The 24,098-nt window shown below is 37.5% G+C and overlaps 2 protein-coding genes across 6 annotated transcripts in view; one reads left to right on the forward strand and one right to left on the reverse strand.

The window, feature by feature from the left end:
- LOC108365080 (protein dachsous-like) overlaps positions 1-24,098 on the forward strand; it is a 76,922-nt gene that overhangs the window by 16,017 nt on the left and 36,807 nt on the right. For 3 of the 4 annotated variants that reach the window (XM_017619031.1, XM_017619028.1, XM_017619029.1), the window contains exons 2-3: positions 3,839-4,019; positions 21,942-22,427. In XM_017619031.1, the coding sequence (XP_017474520.1) occupies positions 3,839-4,019; positions 21,942-22,427 (667 nt within the window). The remainder of the gene's footprint in view (positions 1-3,838; positions 4,020-21,941; positions 22,428-24,098) is intronic. The other variant, XM_017619032.1, reaches the window with a different exon arrangement.
- LOC108365081 (uncharacterized) lies at positions 15,591-19,982 on the reverse strand. 2 transcript variants are annotated; one of them, XR_001847876.1, is made up of 2 exons: positions 19,900-19,982; positions 15,591-16,112 (listed from the first exon to the last, which is right to left on the reverse strand). XR_001847876.1 is itself a non-coding variant. In XM_017619033.1 (2 exons), the coding sequence occupies exons 1-2, from the start codon at positions 18,268-18,270 to the stop codon at positions 15,655-15,657; spliced, it is 612 nt and encodes a 203-aa protein (XP_017474522.1). In that variant the 5' UTR covers positions 18,271-18,344; the 3' UTR covers positions 15,591-15,654. The 2 variants fall into 2 exon arrangements, 1 of the variants encoding a protein (XP_017474522.1); XM_017619033.1 differs by lacking the exon at positions 19,900-19,982 and adding an exon at positions 18,117-18,344.

The raw sequence follows: 24,098 nt of genomic DNA on the forward strand, positions 1-24,098 counted from the left end.
ATACCAACGTTGTATTGTAATAACTAAATGTTAACTATCTAATTTCTTATTAATAATAACTCTAATATTATTCCAGAGCTTGTTTTCTAGTACTTCAAAACATCTATTAACATAGATGCATTTTCCAATGCATTTAACATACATTTTATTATCGATAAAGAGTTGGGTTTATTTTAAGGCATTCTTGTTTATTGTCATTGCAAAATCCAAGCGAACTGGAAACTGAAGCTTTTTAAATTGGAAAGGCATATCAGAAGGAATTAAAGGCGTCACGTGACTTGTGGTTCCGAAGATATGGCTGAAGAAAACGTCCACGCCCCCTTTTACAAACTCATGTATATATACCTTACTATAAGCACCTACCATAGATATGTTTGCGTACCGAATTTCATGTTCATGTGACTTATGAGATGAGCCACGCCCTCTTCTATAAACTCATTTATTTTTATCTTACTATAAGAAGCTACCATAGATATGCCTACATACTAAATTTCAAGTTCATGTCACTTATGGTTACGAAGTTATGGCTGATTAAACTTCAAAGCCTACTGAATGTGGCACGCTCCCTTTTATAAACTCATGGATATGACCTCATATCAAATTTCAAATTCATGCGACGTATGGTTCCGAAGTTATAGCTGAAACAAAATTCCATGCCTATGTTATATGCCACGCCCCTTTTTAGAAACTAATTTATATATACCTTACCATAAACGTCTCCCATAGACATATCTTCGTACCAAATTTGAAGTTTTTTTGACTTATGGTTCAGAAGTTACAGCTTATTAAACATTTGCAGGCCTATTGGAGGTGCTACGCCCCCTTGCGAAATTTACGACATATTTGCAAATAAACCCATACCTATAACCTTCCTGGGGTAAAAACAAATAAGTCTGCAAAGTTTCGTGCGATTCCGTGTCGTGGTTCAAAAGTTATAAGGTAATAACCAAACAGACATTCACATTTATATATACAGATATATGTGATTATAATTTTTGTGCTACATAGTTAGTACACTATATTGGGTCTATATTTTTGCTCGGATTTATTTGATGTACGGTATATGAAGAGGGGAGGTTTTCATATACCGTTTTGGGGAAATCAGCTAAACTCTTTATATGAATAAGTAAATTATGCACTTACTTTGGCATTCCTCTGCATGCCGAGGGACGACCGCTGTTAAGAAAAAACCTTTTTTCTATATTTTTTTTGCGATGTTGCTTTGACCAGGGCTTGAACCCAGGCGTTGCGGAGTGAAGGCGCGCACTGCTTGCCACTACACCACAGCGGCAGACAACTTCCTATTTGGATTAATAAAATTTGCCTTTGATTTAATTTAATTTGCATTTAGATTAAATTAATTTGCGTCTGTGTTAAATTAATTTGCGTTTGGCTTAATTTAATTTGCGTTTGGCATAAATTGATTTGCGGTTAGGTTAATTTTATTTGCGTTTGGTTTAAATAAATGTGTGAATGCTACACATATATGTGTATACATAGACTCAAAAAGGGGTTACTCATTCGCTCAGTCCGACAACTAAAGTACAACTGTGCACATACAGATGAAGGGTGATCGAGGGATGTTTAACCATCGGATGGGTCTGGTCGTTTACAGAAAGTTTTCAAGTATTAATAATAATAGGCTGGCTTCTCCTAGGATTTGTGATGTGCGCCTTAACGTCGTCACGCAATGGGGATAGACCTACAGTTTTAAAAAATTGGATTTGCTCACACAAACTCCTTCCTTCCATCCAATCCTTATCCATTCGTCCTGAAATATACTGGCCAGAAATGCGATGCTTTATAAAAAAGAGAACCACTTTAAAATATGAGTGTTTTTACTCTCTTGAAAATAATTTATGCAACCTCACATACGCGGTTTCGCATTCTTTCGATACGAGGTTTTGCATTTTGTTGAAGCACGGTTTTGTACTTTTAACGACGATAAGAAGCTGTTTTTCATGGCAGAAATAAACTCGGGGGTTTTCCTTTTCGACGGCGCACCTTAGCGTGTAACTAAGAGTTTTAAGTTTTATATCGTCTGAGAGATAAAAATTCTCGAGGGAACACACCCTAGACACGGTTGTGTCTTTAGCGAAGATATGTCTTACCATTCCCGCCTCTTCATCAAGCTCAGAAAGGCGCTTATCTGACTTTAAATGTATAATTCACCATTTCTCCTTGAACCAAAAGATGTGGATGTGTTCAAACTCCTCCAAAATTTACGTATAGTCATAATTAGTCACAGCTTACAGGGTCAGGAATACAGCTCTCGCAAAGCATCTGAAAATAACTTCTATCTGCAGATGAGTATCTACTTGTAATATACGGCTTTACCCGAATTTCAATTATATACATACTTGTTATTCTCTTTCACCTTCACCATTGTATTTCCAAATTCCAAAGATATTATAAATGCAGTTCCAAATAATACCTGTGCAGTCGTAAAATTATTGCTACTACCTTTAGATGCGGATATATAATACAATTTTTCACCATATGGTATGGAAAATTTTCCTATGTACGTTCGTTTGCGGTATATACTCGTAAATGCGCTTAAGTCTTACATATCTACATTGTTCGGGTGTCCGGTAACTTGGGTAATTACCAGGGAACGGATTTTTAGGACCTAAAAACTTATACAAAAGGCAAAATAAAGTAACGAAATAGGCTGGAAAAGGCAAAATAAAATAGCGGTAAAGGCAGGAAAAGGCACTAGGTATTGTAAAAAAGGCAAAAAAAGGCAAAATAAAATAGCGAAAAAGGCAGGAAAAGGCAAAAAAAAAGGTATTGCAAAAAAGCAAAATAAGGCGCTAAAAAAGACAGAAAATACGAAGAACAATCAAAAAATATATTTTTTTAGAAATGTTTATATTACAAGTAAAAAGAGAAAAACTATGAACTAGTTTCATTATATGAAAAATTTGTACTTTGAATCTTTGACTATTTTATCCTTTCGAGTTTCTAACTCATAAAACTTTAATCTGTATAGTTGTAGTAACATTGAACCACAAGATGCATTTTGAAGTTTTCTGGCAGCATTTTCATTCGATTTTCGCGAAGAAAAGCCTTGAATGTACTAAATGTGCGCTCGACGTAAGTTGATACAAGTGGAGCCCAATTTAAATATGGAACGTTTGAAACGTTCATATTATCAGGAATAAGGGCGTTTTCCTCGCCCTTTACAATTTTATCCACACCCCTTATTGTCTTCAAGCCTACGTTAGCTGAGAAAACGGCTTTGAATTTTTTCAACACCAATTTGGCAAGAGGTCCCTGCGCTTCTATAAGCCGCATGGGCATGTGTATATTTTTTAATCTAAAAAAAAAAAAAAATTGTAAATGCTATAATCACTTTTCTAAAGGTAGAAAAGGCAAAAAAAGGCAAATATATTAAAAAAAGGCAAAAAAAAGGCAAATATCTTAAAAAAGGCAAAAAAAGGCAACATCAAATGTGTATATATGGAATCAGGGAAAGCTAAATCGTGGACATTCTTAATCGAATATACTCTATCTCTTTAGCAGAAAAAAAGGCAATTTCCATAAAATCCGTTCCCTGGTAATTACTATACTGTCCTGGTAGCTGATTACCTGAGTCAAATCTTCAGCCCTAATTCTAAGACCAGCTTACTATTTCCATAACTTATTTGTTTATTTTATTTCATACAAAGAATGGCTTTGGGAATGAATCATTGGCGAATATTCTCTACTGTTTTCTCTCTAACGAAAAATATTACTTAAAAGAGAAAAACTAGGAAATCGTTTCAAAAAGACATTATAAAATATTCTATTAAGCGGATTATCATTAGAAATCGTTTACTTTTTTCTCTGCTTGCAGGTGTCAGCCAGTGACCCAGATTGTGGCGTTAATGCGATAGTCAATTATACACTGGGCAATGGCATCAAACAGCTTGCTGATTTTGAGGTACGTTCTGCTGCGGGTGAGATTTGCATTACCAGCGAGTTAGACTATGAGAAAAGAAGCTCATATGAATTTCCAGTTATTGCAATAGATAGAGGTGAGTACTGTATATACCTGTATACACAAAATAATATGTTAAACTTCAAATAGTTAAATGAAAAGCCAATAATAGATCTTTGAGGTTTTTTCCTACAATTGTATTCATAAACTCTATCAAAGGAATATAAAAAATTTTACAGATACACTGAAAATAAAACCTGCGTAAATATAACGAAAACTTAAATCTTGCGAAATTTTTCGTCATTTTGAGCCACGAAAGTTTTCGTTGATTGTACAAAACCGTTTTCGTACATACTACGAAAATATGAGGCATCGGATTTTTAGTACATTTTACGAAAGTATTCGTACTATTTACTAACGAATTTCGTACTATTTACTAAAAAAAATCGTACTATTTTTTTTATTTTTTTACGAAATTTTTGTAAAATGCACAGAAATAATTCGTATATTTAACGAAATTACTTTCGAAAAATCTGCGCTTGTTTCGTAGAATGTGCGATTTTGCTTTCATTCTCCACACTGTAAAAAACATATTACGAATTATAACACACCACTTTTATTTTGTTTTTATCGTTAATTTTAGGCGTTTTTGTTTAACAAAACATTTTGCAAAAACGCTTAACATTAATGAAAGTGTTGTGCTATATTTTTAGTCATGTTTTTTTATAGTGTTAATAATAAAAGGAATCTACGTTCTACGAAATAAGAAGAATTTTCTGACTACACAGTAGAATTAATAAAAAAGGTTATATTACCTATAATAAAACTTAAGTCTTTTATTTATATGCATACGAATAGGTTCTATACTACATATTTTTTATTGCTTAGGCTTCATTCAATAAAGTATATTGATGCAAAGTGTTAAACTATGAGACTCAACAAAACTAACTATAAAAAGTAAGAAAGTCTAAGTTCGGGCGGAGCCGAACATTAAATACCCGGCGCAAGTATTAAATATATATTTTTTTCACCTTTCCGAAACCTACCGCTAGATGGTAAGCCGGGGTGTATCAATTTTGAGTAAATTAGCGTCTTTAAATTTCGAAATATTACAGTTTCAAGCATTTCTGAAATTTACCGTTATATGAAAAGCGGCCGTAATTTTAGTCCGATTTCAATAATTTTCAACGTTTTTCTTTTTTGTGGCAAGCACAATAAAAATACCGAGTTTGGTACAAAATGGTAGAACGGTTACCGATATACATATATGTGATCATAAGTGAGCGGTACCACGCCCATTTTCCTAAATTTTACCATAAACGTATTTCCTGGTAAAGAATTGTTGCAAGCATCAATTTTGAATAAATAAGCTTTAATATTTACTGATTTATTGAAGATTTTGTATTTCTCTAAATAACCGTTATATGGGATGTGCGCGTGGTTATTGTCCGATTTTTAAAATTTTCGGCCATTTAGTATGCTGTATCAAGGCCAACAACTGTGCCAAGTTTGGAAGAAATCGGTGCAGCGGTTACCAAGATATACACATGTAACCATAAGTGGGCGAGGCTACACCCATTTTCCAAAAATTAATAATATTCTTATTTTTCGTCTGAAAATTACTGTAAATATTAATTTTTAGTGAATTATCTTTAGTAGTTACTAAAATATCGCAGTTTTCGTATTTTTGGAAATTACCGTTATATGGGAAGTGGGCGTGGTTACAGTCCGATTTCGCCCATACCAACCTACCTTGGATTAACGGAAACCTACATACCAAATTTCGTTGAGATATCTCAATTTTTGATCGAGTTATCGCGTACACGGACGGACGGACAGACGGACAGCCAGACAGACATGGCTTAATCGATTTCTCTATTCATTCTGAGCATTTATGTATACATTTGTCTATATCTATCTCGATTCGTTTTGGCTGTTACAAACAACCGTTATGTGAACAAAATTAATATACCTTTGTACACAAGTGCGCTCGGGTATAATAAGATATAAAATATGAAAGAATATAAAAAATACTGGTTTTACTTTCTTAAACATTATAATATTTTTATGTAGAGGCACTTGACAGATTCGCAGCTTCATCGATGTTTGTTTCCTTGACGACTATAAATTAAAGGAAAATTATAAGGCGTCTGAAACGCAAGTTTCAGTGAAGTCATACATGTACTTACTTTTAATTACATTACGTAGTGCTCCTGGCTTAGGCTTGCCGTTGATTGCAGCGCAAGGCGCAGCGTAGGCGATGTTAAAAACATTGTATGCTTAAAAGCATAGTATATCCACAGCTTTAATATTTAATTTTATATTGTTTTTTATCCAGCAAATCCCTTTTTAAAACGTTTAACAACAAGTAATTCCGCAATGACACGCGATACATAAAAATATGATGAAATATTAAACTGCCGGCAATTGAGTATATTGTACGAAAATTTTCGTTGTACGAATTAAAAAAACATTTTTCTGCATTAGTACTTTATACGAAAGTATTAACTAAATTGTACGAATACGGAATTGTAGATTTCGTAAATTTAAAACCCTACGTAAATATTACGAATGCCTTCGTACAATATACAAAATTATTCGTACAGAGATTTGTTCAGTGCTTTACGAATGTGTTTCGTAAAATAAACGTAAGATTTCGTAAACTGTACTGAAAAAATGCCTTATGAAAGTCCTTTCGTTATATTTACGTATGGTTCGTAAAATCTTGTTTCGTTGTGAAAAATATGTTCGTATTATGAACGAAAGTTTTATACATTGTACAAAAACCAACACTACGAAAGGTTTTCGTAGCACTTTTAGGAAATTTTATTTTCAGTGTATGCCCACCCTGGTGCGAAATAAAGCCAATTGACATTATTACCTTTTCAAAAGTGAAATAAAGTCAACAAAAATTTGGAAATAAAGTCATTGACGCTATTTCCTCATTCAAATGGAAATCGCGTCAACAATGCTTAAAGTATGTCGGTTCATAGAAAAAAATTTTGTTCTTGCAATAAACATTGCCCCGTAAGTGTTGTTTTTTAATAGATGAAAAAGGTTATTGCCAAATCCTCAGTGTTGTGATATTAATCCACACACAATCATGAACTACCCCCAATTGATTTTATTAAAAAAATTTAAATTACGAATATGTAAAAACACGACGCGAAAAACTAAACGCCTGCGCAAAGCTGGAATACGAGAAATATTTGAAGAAAGAGTGTAGAAATGATCCATAACTTGCAAAACATTTTTCGTTTCCACAAAAATAAAGCGAACACTATTAAATTGATGAAACAGTCCATGTCCAAAAACCCCGGAGGAACACTGAAAGAATTCTGTGTTTTAAATTAGCATATTTTGAACGAATTCGGAATGTCTAAGGTGGAAAAGAAACCAACCTTTCTATAAGGAAACAATTATAGAAAAAGAATTTTCTTACACTGTATTCATGTCTCCGCCAGCAATTTGTGACGACATCATTTAAAAGCAGCTAAGGAGAATGACGACACTATTTATTAGATGGCACATTCAACGAGCCAATGTGCCAAAATGCGGGTATAAACAATTATTGATTATTTAATATCGGAACCGAGATCATATAAGTTAATTGATTGGTTTTCACACACTTTTGAAACACAAATTATATGCTTTTTTACTGCAGACAAGTTGTTGCCCCAAAACATAGCAGAAATCTTCCAATCAGGGCTGCCAACTATCCTTAGTTATGAGGTGCCATATTGAGGATAAAAAAGTGCCAAAATGTGCCAAATAGAAAAATAAAAGTGCCAAAAAAGGTGTCATTCCTTTTAATCATTCACATTTAGCAATAAAATAAAGCTACATTTTCCAAACAAAAGTTCAATGATAAAATAAGATAAACCAGTTGAATAACCTTTATAAATTAGAAAATTTTAGTTGAGCAAAGGAAGTGCACGCCAAGGATTTCACAAAAATGTATTGAAATGTATTTTTTTTTACAAAAGTGCCATTTTGGCACTTTGTGCCAAATTGAAAAATTAAGTGCCATTTGAAGTAAAATAGGGACAAATGGCATGGTTTGAGCCAAGTTGGCATCCCTGCTTCCAATAACTTACAAATATAAAAAGATGAAATATCGAGGGCTTGAATTCATTAATACCCTCTATCTGCAATTTGCACAAAAACTAATTTCTGATTTTAGAAACCATCTGGGACTTATTACCTGTCGTTATATAAGGTAGCATTAATATCACTGATGACAGTTAAAGCTTAGGTGGATTTTTATATCAGAATCTCATCTTTGTGAAAAGTGTGCAGATAGAGGGTATTATTGAATATAAGCCCTCGATGTTTAAAATAAATAACAATTTTATTTCAACGTATACAAAAAATAAGTCTACCTGCGATACAGCACGGCGGGAGACGGGGAAGGGGGGGCCGGGGGGGCCGCGGCGTAGCGTGACGTGGTATGCGCGCCGGTCGCGCGGCGTGAGCGCGAGCGCGACGCGGGCCGCCGCGAAGCTAAGCAAATTTAATGTTTGAAAGAGAAATAATGTCAATGGATTTTATTTCGTTTTTAAAAAGGTAATAATGTCAATTGACTTTATTTCGCACCAGGGTGGGAAATAAAGTCAATTGACCTTATTTGCGTTGATCTTATTACTTGTCACCTAATTTTCATATAAAATATTTGAATGTGCTAGGAAACAAGCAGTACGTTATCGATTATTTTTAAAAAGTTTTAAGGATAATTTTATTTGCTAGAAATTGATTTTGTTTCCATTGCATAATTTGATTTGTTTTACGCTTCGCGGCATAGATTTTACCAAAATTTTTTAGTAAAATTTTCATTATTTCTTCCTATTTGTGAAGTTTGGTATATGTATTTCAAAACGGTATCCTTCTCTTTTGAATAAGTAAAAATCTTTTTGAGGAGTAGCTCTTACAAATCTCCAGTGGAATTCAAGCCCCTATTTGAAGCTAGATACTCGCACGGTGTGAACAACAACGTCTCGCTGTTGGAATTTCCAAATATCTTCGGTCGAAATGCCTGAAAAATTTGTCAACTTAATGCACAAGGAATATGTTTGCATCTGGGATATACATTTTTCTCAAGGTGAAAAGGTTGTATATTTTTTTCAAAGCTATACGCTTCTTACTTTAAATAATAGATCCGTTTCGGCAAGGGCATGTTTGCCATGGAAGTCGAATGACTCTCCAATAGTTACGGTGGGCATCTGAATCAACTACTTATATTGAAGTTTTTTTCATCACTGAAAATCCTGTTTTTCAATTATTACTACAAAGTTTATATTTTTTGTAAAATGCTAAAAACCCATTTTGGTGCCATAGAGTGGGCTGTGATTTAGCGATTTACTTCTTCAACCTAAGTACCAAATCTGTGTTTACTCATTATTTATTGGAAACTTTCACTTGAGGCAGACAGATTCAAATATATATACATTTTTTGGTAAATCAGGCTGTCCCTAGTAGGGATGGCAAAGTCTACTTCGACTTTCGACCAAAATCGACTTTTTACTCCTGAAAGTCGAATTTTAGTGACCGACTTTCAGTTTATGGAAGTCGACTGAAGTCCACTTTTCACTTTCGACTTTCGACTCTCGACTTTTTTTAATTTATTTGCATATAAAAACTGATCTTCTAACAAGGGCGCGGAGTGCTGTTTGGTCGTATTAAAAAAATATTGCCAATAAAACTGAAGTGAAATTTGAAAAGTATGGTAGAGAAATGAATTTTAATGACAGTACAACAACATTGTGAAATCATTTAAGAGCAGCGCATAAAATTACTGTACGAAAACAAATTCCTCAAATTTGTTAATCGTTTGTCTCCACAATCTTCAGTTAATAATGAGGTAAGATAAACATATGTATTTATTTTAAAAATTTCATGCAAGAAAGTTTTTCAGCATGAGTTTATGTAAGTTTCTACAGACAGTTTTTGGTTCGAATTTGACCAATCCGTAAGGTACAACATTTTAAACACCGCTAAAAACGTTGCTGGTACATTAGTCGTGTGGATAGTCCCAATCCAGTAGCTGTCTGGGCTACTCCCATATTTATCCATGCTTATAAAGTGGCACTTATATTTCTACCAATACACGCCAATTCTGCTCCATCGGAAAGGCATTTTTCAAAAAGTTGTCCGTAATTACCAAATATCGATTCAAAAAATTTTTAGATTTTTTTTTTTAGAAAATTTAAAAATTTTTAAATTATTTTTCAAAAATATAATTTTTAGAAACCCTCACAACCAACATTCTCATGCTGTATAACTGGAACAATTTTCAAAATTTTTAAAAATCCTTTAGTGTCTGTTTTTTAACCTAGCATTGAATTTCACTAAATTAAAGACCACTAGTAAATCATGATATTTTTGGCGTATTCTGACTCTTATATTTATAGCTAATATATGAGTTAAATGCAGAGTATACTTAATACATTTTATTTTTATTAAAAAGGTTGAAAAAAGTCGACAAAGTCGACTTTTCTTCGTGGATCGGTCGACTTTTAAAGTCGACTGTACAGAGTCGATCGAAAAGTCGAAAGTCGACTTTCTAGTGAAGTCGAACAACCCTAGTCCCTAGTAGGTAACATTTGGATAAGTCGTTTTGGCCATTCTTTTGGGTTTGTATAAGATGCCATGATTTATGATTTCCATGGCCCTTGGGATTTTTCGGGGAAATTCTCATTATTTTCTGCTCTCGGTTTACTTCAGCAGTTATTTAGCTATAATATTTATATTTCATGCCACCAAAATTCATTCTGTTATATTTCCAGGCTCTTCTTCAGAGAGTTAAATGCCACGGGATATTATGGGCTAATTTTAACATGGGGAAATAATAGTTTCTATTATGAAAATAGCTTCTATATGTTCAAGTTTTTATCACGTAATCATTAGTGTAGTTTTCTGTTTAAAATGTTTGACACTGGAGCAGTCGGAAGCTGAATAATTCATTTTGCTCGATGCTACAAAAAAAGGCATGAAATACACCCGAAACAAAACCTGGTGTATGTTTAGGTATGGTCGAGTACAACATGAAAATATGTTCCGTACCCTCAATTTTTTAACAACCGTTATGTTCGTAGGTACCTGATGCACTTATCTATTAACAGCTTGACTATTTTGACGTAGAATACGTCTTACGTTTCGATATAGAGGCTATGCTCAAATGTTGTAGTTGTAATTTTTAGAGCTTCATGAAAACGCTTATTGCACGAGAACTAGTGAAGCGATTGCAAATAAAAGTGTGGCGTTTCAAAGACAAAATCCCAAACCTATCAACAGACACATTTCTGTGAGTAACCAATTCGGTATCTGTCGTAGAAAGAACGGTAAATATTGGCTTATTTCGGGGTAAATTTTGAGCCTTTAAAGCGCTCTAGCAACTTATGATTTGCAGATATAACTTTAAAAGTATGTGTGTAGGTATTTTGGCTTTTGAGTAACATATGGTGCAATATTTATAACCTAATCACAGCGGATGTATGTAAATACATACATACGTACATATGTTGATTGCAGTTAATGTGGACCTTTTTTCTTTTAGTAATATACATATGTTGCCTTCTCATTGTCCCCTCCTTAGTATTTCTGCTTAGAGGGCACTGAAAAGGCAAGATTTTTCGGTAGCTTGTTGGAAGTTTTGATCGGCTAAATTTTAATAAGCCAATATTTTTCTTAATTTTTTCAACTTGACCATCGCTGATTTCAAAAATTCTATGAATGTTCCCCAATATGAAGTATTTACCTAAAATAACATTTATTTTCGAATAATACATCGGATGAAAAATAGTCAAGCTGTTAAGAGAAAAGTGCATCAAGTACGCACATTACGGTTGTTTAAAAAAAACTGAGGGTTCAGGAACTATGCGGAACCTATTTTCATGTTGTACTCGACCATAGTGACAACCCTGACCAGGATTTGTTTCGGGTGTATGACTTTTTTTGTAGCATCGTGTTATTTACTATTGAAAATGTATAATATTGTTTCTGATAAGGGTAGTTAAAATTATAAATGAATATAAACTTCGCATTTGTAAAATACTTGTAAATTAAACGCTATTATAATTGCATACAGCAAAAAGTTTTACCTTTTTCAAGCGCGCTGAGCGGTGCAAAACAAGCTACTTTTCGACTAGCTGCTAGCAGACAAAAAATGGGAAACAAAATTCGAAAACTACTCCCAGAAAAACGTTTAGTTATAAATAACTTATAATTACAAAGATTTGTTTATAGTGACCAAGTAGCATATTTAGTTGGATATGGCGAAATGAATATCTAGTTCACGAAAGTCTGCGATTTACTTGAGGCACTACCTTGATTGGACAATTTTGTTAGTTGAAATAAATCATTTTTGAGCAAATATAACAGTGCTTTGGTTGATACAAGTTTTCAATTAGGTTTGTGAACTCGTTGTAGACCTATTCTTCTTTATTGGCGCTGTAACCGCCTAAGCGATTTTGGCCGAGTCCAAAACAGAACGCCAGTCGTTTCTGTTCGGTGCCAACTGACGCCAATTGGAAATGCCAAGTGAAGCCAAGCAGAGGAGGCCTTCCTTTTCCTCTGTTACCAGCATCGCGACCCGCGTTGAATACTTTCAGAGCTGGAGCGTTTCTGTCCATTCGAACGACATTACTTTGCCAGCGGAGCCGCTGAATTTTAATTCGCTGCACTACGCCTATGTCGTTGTTAAGCTCATACAGCTCATCGTTAAATCGTCTGCGGTATTCGCCATCGCTAACGCGCAAAGCAAAGGCACATAAATCTTGCGCAGAATCTTTCTCTCGAAAACTCCAAGAGCCGCTTCATCAGATGTTTTCATTGTCCATGCCACCGCGCCATACACCAGCACAGGCATGATATGTGACTTATAGAGTGTAATTTTTGTACAACGAGAGAGGTATTTACTTCTCAATTGCCTACTTAGTCCAAAGTAGCACTTGTTGGCAAAAGTGATTCTGCATTGGATTTCAAGGCTGACATTATTATTGGTGTTAATGCTGGTTCCCAAATAAACGAAGTCGTTTACTTTTTCAAACTTGTAACTGTCAACAGTTACGTGGGTGCCAAGACTCGTAAGCTCTGACTGTTTGAGTGATGACAGGAGATACTTCGTTTTGACCTCGTCCACCACCAGACCCATTCGCTTTGCCGCTCTATCAAATCCCGAGAAGGCAGAACAGACAAAGCTTTTGTTTTTACCGATAATGTCGATGTCGCCGGCATACGCCAGCAATTGTACGCTCTTGTAAAGCATTGCGCCAGAGCGATTCAGTTCTCCGGCTCTTATTATCTTCCCCAATATTAGTTTAAAGAAATCACATGAAAGGGAGTCACCTTGTATGAAACCTCGTTTGGTATTAAACGGCCCGAATAGGTCCTTCCCAATTCTGACGGAGCTGATGGTATTTCTCCACGTAATTTTACATAGCCGTAATAGTTTCGCGGGGATACCAAATTCAGACATCGCAGCATAAAGACAACTTATTTTCATACTGTCGAAAGCGGCTTTGAAATCGACAAATAGGTGGTGTGTCGATCCTATTCTTGCGAGTCTTTTCTTACATTTGGCGTATTGTGAATACCTGGTCTACGGAGGATTTTGCTGGTCTAAAGCCACACTTATAGGCGCAATCAATTCATTGACGGTGGACTTTAGTCTTTCGCAAAATACACTCGATCAGGCCTTATAACCTATGCTCAGAAGGCTGATCCCGCGGTAGTTGGCGCGTATGGAGGGATCACTTTTCTTGTGGATTGGGCAGAGCACACTTAAATTCCAATCATCGGCCATGGGTTCATCTTACCATATTCTACATAAGAGCTGATGTATGCACCTTACCAGCTCTTCGACGCCGTACTTGAATAGCTTGGCTAGCAGGCCGTGTGCTCGAGCCGCCTTGATTTTTTTCAGCCACTTATTCGCACCTCGTCATAGTCAGGCGGTGGAACATCGACTCCATCGTTATGGACTGGGGGCTCGGCTTCGTCTTCTCCACTACTTTCAGCGCTGCTACCATTCAGCAGGGTGGAGAAGTGTTCCCTCCATAATTTAAGTACATTCTGCACATCGGTCACTAGGTCGCCATCGTTATTGTTAGAGGAGGTCGCCCTGGTCTTGAAACCTTCCGTAAGTCGCCTAACCCTCTCATAAAATTTTCGGGCGTTCTTCCTGTCGGCCAGCATCTCAAGCTCTTCGTGCTCACGTATTTTGCCCTCTCTCTTCTTATTGCGGCAAATAAGTCTCGCTTCCTTCTTCAGTTCCTTATAACGGTCCCAAATGGCTCGCGTTGCACTCGATTGCAGCGTGGCCCTGTAGGCGGCATCTTTTTTCTCTGCAGCCTTTTGACATTCCTCATCATACCAGTTGTTCTTGCGAGGTCGTTGAAATCCGACTGTTTCTTCGGCGGCCGTACTTAATGACCTCTCAGAGAGCAGGTGTGAGAATCGAGAGGTGAATAAATTGTCCATATATTGTGATTCCAGCTTTTCGACGCTAAGCTTTCCTTGCATTGTTGGGCGCACATTTTTACTGCACAGAGGCGGGTGCGTATTTTGGCTCCAACAAGATAGTGATCCGAGTCGATGTTTGGCCCTTGGAGTGTACGTAAGTCTAAAGCACTGGAAGCTCGTCTTCCGTCTATCAAAACATAATCGATTTGGTTTCTCGCTTTTCGATCTGGAGACAGCCATGTAGCTTGATGGATCTTTTTATGCTGGAACCTTGTTCTACATATTATTTCGGGCCCAGCGAAGTCGATCAGCCTCAGTCCGTTATCGGACGTTTCGTCGTGGAGGCCGAATTTTCCGACGGTGGTTCCAAAAATCCTTTCCTTGCCCACCTTGGCATTAAAATCGCCGAGCGGGATTTATATAACGTGTCGAGGGCAGCGCATGAAGAGATCTTTGGAGGACTCGTGCTTCTTTTCCGCCGGGGCATGGGCACAGATGAGCGTGATGTTGAAGAATCTAGCTTTGATGCGGATTGTGGCTAGACGTTCGTCCACCGGGGTGAACGCCAGTACTCGGCGACGGAGTCTCTCTCCTAGCACGAATCCAACACCGAATTTGCGCTCCTTTACAAGACAACTGTAGTAGACGTCGCAAGGCTTCACGTTTACCTTACCTTGCCCCGCCCATCGCATTTCTTGGATGGCGGTGATGTCAGACTTTATCTTCCCGTGGACATCAACCAGCCGGGCAGAGGCACCTTCCCCTTTAAAGGTCCGGGTATTCCAGGTGCATACTCTCAAATCATAGTTCTTTGTACGTATGCCGTGGTGGTCACCAGAAAAAGGGGGTCTCATCCGAGACTGTTTATTCGTTTTCATTGGGCGTGGTTTTAACGTGGCGGGACCTCAGTCCAGCGTTGTAGACTTGCTTCAGCTAATTGTTTAATATTGGAAAAAAGGTTTGAGTTTGTCACAAATAAAAATTTACTCGATGATTTTTGCGTTTACTTTCTTCTTTTATTTGCATATATTAAGCTTAAAATCTAGATACATATGTTATGAAGTACTCAGCCTTTTCACTACTTGTATTTGCAATAATTTTCCCAATAAATTTAAAAGGATGAACAAGTATTGCTTGGTTCGCTGTCTGTACAAGAACTGCTTTTATTAATGTCAGAGCTGCTCTTGCAGACTCAAAGTTTTAAGCCGTATTACAGTGAAGAGAAAAAATACTGAAGCAAATAGATTTCATAATGCAATGTTGTTTTCAAGGGTTTAGCTGTTCTCTAAACATCCTGCCCCCGTTGGAAGGCTTTGCGTTTCAACAGAAGTATCCTCTATTGGGAGTGGACAAAGCTTTTTAATAGCGCGTCTGGTTGTACCGCCACTAAATTTAAGCACAGCTACACGTGAAACGCCATCATTGCCTTTGATGGTATCGATGACTCGAGCTAGTTGCCATTTTAGAGGGGGAACGTTCTCCTCCATGATTAGGACCATCGCACCGACTGAAAGGTTTGGTTTGCTGGCACTCCACTTAGCTCGTTGTTGCAAGGTCGTCAGATATTCTTTGCTCCATTTCTCCCAGCAAATCTGCTGCATGCGTGACACTCGCTGCCATCTGTCGAGCCGATTTAGATTAATTAGCGTAACATCAGGCTCAACAAAGGATGTGAGTGGAGCTCCAGTGAGAAAATGAGCCGGTGTTAATACTTCTATGTCATCCGGATTTTCTGAAAGTGGACATAAAGGTCGTGAATTTAAAATGGCTGATATTTGACAAGTTAATGTACGCAGCTCATCAAAGGTTAAAACTGAGAAGCCTACGGTACGCTTGAAATGATACTTGGCAGACTTAATGGCTGCCTCCCACAGTCCACCAAAATGCGGAGAGCGGGGGGGTATAAACTGCCAGTCAATTCCATCATTCAAACATTGATGCACAATTGCTTCGGTGTGTGAGCTGCTTTTGTACAAACGCCGTAATTCAGCCAACTCATTTTTGGCACCGACAAAGTTGGTCGCATTATCAGACCATATCGTTTTCGGTTTGCCACGCAGAGATACAAATCTTTTCAATGCTGCGAGAAACGCTGAGGTAGACAAATCAGCAACCAGGTCCATGTATATCGCCTTTGTTGCGAAACAAACGAATAAAGAAACGTAGCATTTTATCGGAGGCTTGTTACGGACCTCAGACTTGTAAAAGAATGGACCGCAAAAGTCCACTCCAGTGACTACAAATGCTCGATTAGCTTGCACTCTCTCCCGTGGAAGATTACCCATTATATGCTCTTATCGCATAGGTTCCGCTCGAAAGCAGATGATGCATTTATTGACAATGTGGTTTACCGAACGCTTGCCACCTATGGGCCAATACTGCAGCCGCATTGAAGCGAGTAAAGATTGTGGCCCAGCATGAAGCAATATGCGATGATAATGAGCAATAACAGCATCCGTGAGAGGGTGTTTTTTCGGTAAAATCATAGGGTGTTTCGATTCGAAGTCTGACGTTGAATTTTTGAGTCTACCGCCAACTCTAATTACGCCTTCCGAGTCCAAAAAGGGGTTAAGATTGTAGATTTTGCTAAATGAATCAACCGGTTTATTTTCTTGAAGCACCTTATATTCTGCCGCCAAATGTACTCTCTGGATCATTCGGACTAGCAATTGAGTTCCACGCTTAATGTGAATTGCGCTTAAGTTTCCTGTAGTAGTTTCTTTGCATTTTATCAAAATCGTTTGCGAATTTTGAAGTTGTTGAATAATCGGTGGCAACAAACGTCGAAGCGAGAACGCGCTTGCGCCTCTCAGGAATATCGATGACGTTTAGAGGTGATTGAGGCCAGTTGTAGATCGGACCGCGCAAGAAATCTGGGCCGTATTTCCATAGTTTAGAGTTCACAGGCTCTTGAGGTGTCGCTCCCTTAGATAATACGTCTGCTGGATTCATTTCTGTGGGCACGTAATGCCAATCCATTCCACTAGTCAACGACTGAATACTGCTAACGCGATTAGCCACAAAAATGTTAAAATTTGAAGATGATTCCTTCAGCCACGAAAGTACCATCATCGAATCCGACCAGCAATGAAATTCAGCTCCGAAAGCACCTAATCGTGCCACTGTAGCGACTAGATCTGGTAATAACGCTGCAGCAGACAACTCAAGCTTGGGAACTGTAAGGGTTTTAAGAGGGTAAACGCGCGATTTAGAACAAAGTAGCGCTGTTTTATTTAAGCTAGGGCATCCAGTTGATGCATAGATGCACGCGCCATAAGCTGATAAATTTGCGTCGCAAAATGCATGGACAACAACTTTATCTCTGCTACGCAAAACGGACCTGGGAAAGCTGCATTTCCTATACCTTCGTAGCCCCTGTATAACTCGTTCCACATGGCTTGGAGCGATTGAGGCAAACTCTCATCCCAGTGCAGTTTTTCCTTCCATAGGAGTTGCAAAAAAATCTTTGCCTTCGCAATCACTGGGCCTATTAATCAAAGTGGGTCGTAAAATCGTGCGATCATCGACAATACGGATCGTTTGGTAACCTTTTCATTGGAGACTTGAGGAGAAAATGAGAAAAGGAAGTCGTCACTGTCTGGATTCCAGCATAATCCCAAAGTCTTAGCGATATTAGTTCCGTCGTGGAATTTAAGAAGCTTCTCTCGATCACACTCGGTAATTTCAGACAATACGAGAGGACTATTAGAACACCACTTTCGAATATTGAAATTACCTCTGGACAATAACTCGCTAGTTTGTCGTTTGATTTCCAGAACTTCTTCTACAGATTCACCTCCCGAAATCAAATCATCGACGTAGAAGTCACGAAATACGATATCTGCTCCGATGGGAAATGATACGCGCTCATCTCTTGCTAATTGCTGCATGGCTCTGATTGCGAGAAAAGACGCTGGCTTTGTGCCATACGTGACAGTGTCCAATTTAAATATTTGGGGGTCGTTTTTTCGATTTGCCCTCCAGAGAACACATTGGGCATAACTATCACGGTCTGACATTCGAACGCATCTATACATTTTTCCTATATCTCCCGTCAAGGCGATCTTATGAGAGCGAAAGCGAAGAAGAGGGTCAAACAGTTTAGGCTGAATAGTGGGCCCCGTCAGTAATATGACCTTTAATGAAAACCCAGAGGATGTTCGAGCGGAGCCATCAAAAACAACGCGCAGCTTAGTCGTAGTACTATCTGCCTTTAAGACACAGTGGTGTGGCAAGAAGAACGTTGCTACGCCAGGCGGAATTTTATCGACTATAGACATGTGCCCCAAAACAGCGTACTCCGACATGAACGATGCGTACTGAGTTTTCAAATCAGGATTGCGCTCAAGTTTCCGCTCAATATTTCTCAACCGATTGAGTGCATTAATATATGAATTCCCAAGTTGATCGGGGTTGCGTTTAAATGGTAAACGGACTGCATACTCCCCCGACTCCAACCTGGTATAATGCCCTTGAAAATGTCTTTCACAATCCAATTCTTCCTGGCTAACCTTTGATGCAGAAGAAGAAATATTTTCAATTTCCCAGAATTTCTGTACTGCTTCTTCAGGAGATGCATCCACATAATTTTCAAGCGAATGGGCTTTGAATGCAGCTAAACAAGATGATGCACGAGTGGTGGGTAAGGCACCTCCAGAAACAACCCAGCCTAAATGAGTTTTCTGCAACAATGGCAGGTGATCAAACAACCGTATTTGTCCTACACACAAGAGGTCAAAAAATAGACCCGCTCCAATAAGTATGTCGATTTGTTGAGACTTGTAAAAGTAAGGGTCTGCTAATTGTATGTTCGATGGTATCTGCCACTCGATATTGTACAAAGTGTAACTGGGTTGATTCTCAGTGATGGATGGCGTAACAATAGCAGTAAAGGAATTTGTATAGTTACCAATCCGTGACTGCATAGAAATTTCTATAGTGTGATTAGCAACAAGATCTGTCTGACCAATACCAGAAACAAGAGTTGTCGATTTAGTTCGCTTTAGCCGAATCATATTAGCGCAACGCGACGAGACAAAATTTAATTGCGAGGCTGAGTCCAATATAGCTCTGCAGGGAACTAGGGAGCCGACACAGTTTTTATCGAAAATAACAGCAGTGGCTAACAGAACCACATTATTAGGAAGAGAATTTGGGGCCTCAGCGAGAGAGCTAACGAGCGATTGATGTGTTTGAGCGACACTGAACGTTGAGGGATCATCAGGTAATTTTTTAACAACAGGCGCAGCCTTCGGAATTGCGTGTAGAAGCGTATGATGCTTTGAACTGCAATCTCTGCAGCCAGATGATTTGCAATGTTTTAAGAAGTGGCCCTTTTTAAGACAATTTGTACAAAGCTGCAGTCTTTTTGCCTCTTTAAGACGTAGCTCAGGGGACAAATTAAGAAACCGATTGCAGCGATATATATAGTGATCAGCGCTATCACAAAACAAGCAGTTTGATACTACATTTGAAGCGATTAACGCCTTACGAGGATTGGAATTTAATTTTTTGCCCACCTGTTTGCTAGGTGTTTGGGTTACCGTAGCATTTGCCACGTTTTCCAACATTTGACAGCGTCTGTTCCAAAATGACATCACAGAATCCAGCGTAGGCAGCTCCTTGACTGGCGTAGCTTCTTCCCATTTCATTTGAGAGTCCACATCGAATTTGTTCACAATGAGATGTGCTATTATACCATCTGCTATCTGCTCTTTAGTTGCTATGGTCTGGAGTGCTCGAAGGTTGGCGGTGAACTTATCGCTTAGCTCTCTCAGTTGGTCAACAGCACCTTTCTCGCATTTCTTTAACCCAAATAATTCCTTTATATGTGCCTGAAAGTTCAAACGTTTATTTTTAAAGCGATCTTGGAGTATACCTACGGCCTTGTCGTAGTTATGGTCATTTATTTCTAGTGATCGAATTGCGTCTAGCGCGCTGTCCTTTAAACTAGTGCGTAGATGCTGGAACTTTTCAATTTTGGTCAGTTCGGGATCGTTACCCACCATCGTTTCGAACATTGAGTAGAAATCGGGCCATTCGGTGTATGCTCCAATATACCTACATATATGCTTTTTAAAACGTAAGCATGCAACGACGAACGGGTCCAGGTTTATCGGCGCTGCGTTCCAACGTCGGTAGTGGTTTCGCGTATCCACGGTAATGTTTAAACATTCGTACTTTTTTAACCGACTTCCAAAAAAGGAGGAGGTTATCAGTTCGTTGGAATATTTTTTTTTTGTTTTAATTTTTTTTTTTTCGATAATTCTCTTTGCAACGGAAAGGTAGTGTCTCAGAGGTGGTCCCATACTAATTTGGTTTAGATCCGATCATTGAATCATGAAATATATAGATATATATATATATTCTTTAAGTCAGTTTTTTTTTTGATAAAAATTACTTGTTATAGGATAGAGTGCACTAAAATATTTTTGCACGATTGGTCAGTGTATACTTTATAGAATAAGATCGTTATTTTTTTTTTAGTTTAACACAAGGAGAAGTCAGTTAAATTGTCAATTGTTTATTGGGAAATTATTATTATTTAATACTATTAAAAAATTAAATATTTCCAGTATGAATATTTTTTTCGATTCTGCTACTTTTTCTGAATATACCATTAAAATTTGGTTATTTTTGATTGAATATTTACGGAAATATAGCAATCAATATATAAAATTGATGAAAAGAAGGTGAAAAATTCATTTATGAATAAATTTTTGAAAAATTCAAATATTCAAAAAATATTTTAAGACAATAATTTTCACATATGGACCTTTGAATATCTACCAAAACATATTTGAAATCTACTACTTAATTTTTAGTGGCCCGTTTCAGAAAGTTTGACTCAAATTCAACTACTCAAAATGCACCTGATTAGGCAATACATTTTTGTAGTAACTGCGATAAAACTAACAAAAGCATATATGTTGGCATGAATAACATTCGGAACACCTAACAAAATTGCCTAGTGGGTTGCTCCGTCGAACCGATTGCTATAGTTCGTTTTTATAAGGAAAGGTGGTACTTCAGAGGTGGTCCCATACTAATTTGGTTTAGATGCGATAATTGGATCATGAAGAAATCAACGGTACTCGTAAATTTTTATATGAGAATTGAAGTCGGTGTTACTTTTTGCTTAAAAAATACTTGTTTATTTATTATTTCTATGTAAAAAAAATGATATTTCGATTAAGAGGACTTAAAACAATATTAAAAGCGAATATCATTGAGAAAAATTACAAATAAATTTTCGTTTCAAATTTTTACCGCGGAAATGGGAAAATTTTCGAAAACGCATAGCACCATCGGATAGCTCGTACAAAAATCTAGAGAAACCATACTTTTGGAATTATTTTTCCCATTTTCAATGTGCTTCCCAGCTAGTCGAAAAGTAGCCTGTTTTGCATCGCTCCGCGCGCCTGGGATATTTAATGTGAAACGTACCATATGTATAAGTCAAAACGTCGATTTGTTTTAAAATTACCGTATTTAATAGTTTACTTTTTACATTTCTCCTAATTTGTATGTCCCTGTTACCTTACTTTCTCACCTCCCTTAGGTGGCCTTAGCACCATTGCTCGCGTTAAAATTCAGCTCACCGATGTCAACGATAATCGTCCTGTTTTCTATCCTCCTGCATATAATGTATCATTGCGTGAAACTGCCAGCGCCAGCGCTTCCACTACGAGTATTGTCGCCGTTGTTGCCACCGATGCCGATTCGGGCCGGTTTGGCGTTGTGACTTATCGCATAGTGGCTGGAAATGACGCGGGTATCTTTCGCATCGATCGAGCCAATGGCGAAATCTTCATTAATCGACCCAATATGCTGTCTGTACGCACGCAACCGATGCACGTCCTGAACATTAGCGCCAGCGATGGAGGTGGCTTGCGCAGCTCGACGGATGCGTTGGTCTTTCTGAGCATCATTGACGCCACACAGCGGCCGCCCATTTTTGAGAAGTCACGTTATAGCTACCATGTGAAGGAGGATGTGCCACGTGGCACAGTAGTTGGTTCAGTGATGGCCACTAGCAGTGATGCGGGTAAGTGTTTGTTTAACTGAAAAGTTGAAAGGAGCAAAAATAGTGCGTTCCTAAAATGTTTTGTTAACTTTGACGCCTGTTAAAAAATTCGCCATATTTTATTGATATTAAATGGAGCTGTGTGCTGGAGTAAAAATCAGAACCACGAAGTTTATATATTAGTTCTGCAATTTTGGCGCATAGCTCCGAAAATGCTTTTCTGCTTATCTAGGGATCATGCTATCTTTTCTGTTTTGCTATGTCCGTTATATATATGTTGGGGTAATTTTGCCTTCTAGGCAGAAGTTTAATGATGTGAAGGTAGAAAATAAGCACCATTCCGGGATGACTGAGGGATCATCAGTAAAGGAACTTGTAACTAATAACACTTTTGATCCCTTATATGGAACGAACTGTTTTCTTTTGTTCGAGCATGTCCCATGAATATTATGTAAACTATAGTTTAAAAAAATTAAAAATCGCTTTTATTACAATGTGAAATATAAAGTAAAAAAATAATTTATAGAAATTAAGAGGAATAGGAAGTTCCCTAACTTGATTTAATTAAACTTTTAAAACCAACGTAGAATAAGATTAAAGTAATTGACAATAAAATTAATTTTACCGGTAAACAAAACGTAAGGTGCTTGATATCAATTGTTTTTAACTTTACGTTTTCAGTTTAGTAATATTGAATAGGTTTGTTTTTTACATTTTCGGGCTAGTTTCGGGCAAATGAGCGTAAGTATGAAATGCTCTCATAAAAGTAAATAAACCGCCCAAAACCACGGCAACACAAAAAACCCATTTTCGTGCCTGAAACTAAACGTCAAATGGCACAAAATTATAAAATTAAGATTTGAGCGTCAGCGAACACAATAACGTAAAATTAATGATCCACTTGGTGTTTTTTTTTACTTATGAATCAAAGAACAACAGCTAAATAGGCACATATTTGTTGGTTAAAATTTGAATGTTTAAAATTCTTCCTCTTATTCTGGCAGTTTGACTGTTTTCACAAACTAGTTTGGGCGAATTGGGTCTAGTGAGAACCAAAAATTACTCTCCCAACGTGGCTCTCAACAGCCCGAGAACCAACCAAAGAAACACAAATTGGGCACTTTCTGGCTCCCGCGGGCGATCAAAAGAACAGACTTATTGTGCGTCCTGGTTTCAAGAATGCAAAAGTTGGCAACCCTGCATGCGAGGCCTCTTCTCACTCATCATTAAGAATATCATCAATCATTAAGAATATTTTTGAGGTTTTTGAATAGAGTTTCACCTGTTTAAAAAGTTAAGTTCAATTTTGGCGTTTTAACGCCATGTGGGTTCACTAGTTTGACCTAATGTGGAATGGCACAGCCACTTCTTGTGCTACATTATTAATGGTTATAAAAGCAGATAGCGCTGTTCCTATTTTGTTTTTGTTAAAGGCCAGTATGCAGCTCTCGAGAAAACGGTCAAGAAAAAAATTGCCATTATTTCGTGTGTGTGTCCACGTAATTTTGACATCTAATACGTCACAGCCTGGTGCATGAAATTTCCGTGATGAAATGCGCATACATCACTGAATCGTTAATTGTACCTGTTAGAGACGAGTCGGGGGGCTAATTGATATTCCATTGTACCCGCAAGGAATAATTGGCGACGAATTATACCCATGTGTTCCCCATAGACACTAAAGGTAAGAGC

Source organism: Rhagoletis zephyria, unplaced genomic scaffold, assembly GCF_001687245.7.
Source record: "Rhagoletis zephyria isolate East Lansing unplaced genomic scaffold, Rhagoletis_zephyria_1.1 Rzeph_scaffold_01772, whole genome shotgun sequence".
Classification (NCBI taxonomy): domain Eukaryota; kingdom Metazoa; phylum Arthropoda; class Insecta; order Diptera; family Tephritidae; genus Rhagoletis; species Rhagoletis zephyria.

Bases quoted from the DNA above. Each gene is read 5' to 3' on its own strand.
- LOC108365081 (XM_017619033.1), bottom strand. From the start codon at position 18,270: ATGCAGCAATTAGCAAGAGATGAGCGCGTATCATTTCCCATCGGAGCA. The intron at 16,113-18,116 runs GTAATTTCAATA...GTCCACTTTCAG, and splicing joins TAGCGAGTTATTGTCCAGAG to AAAATCCGGATGACATAGAA.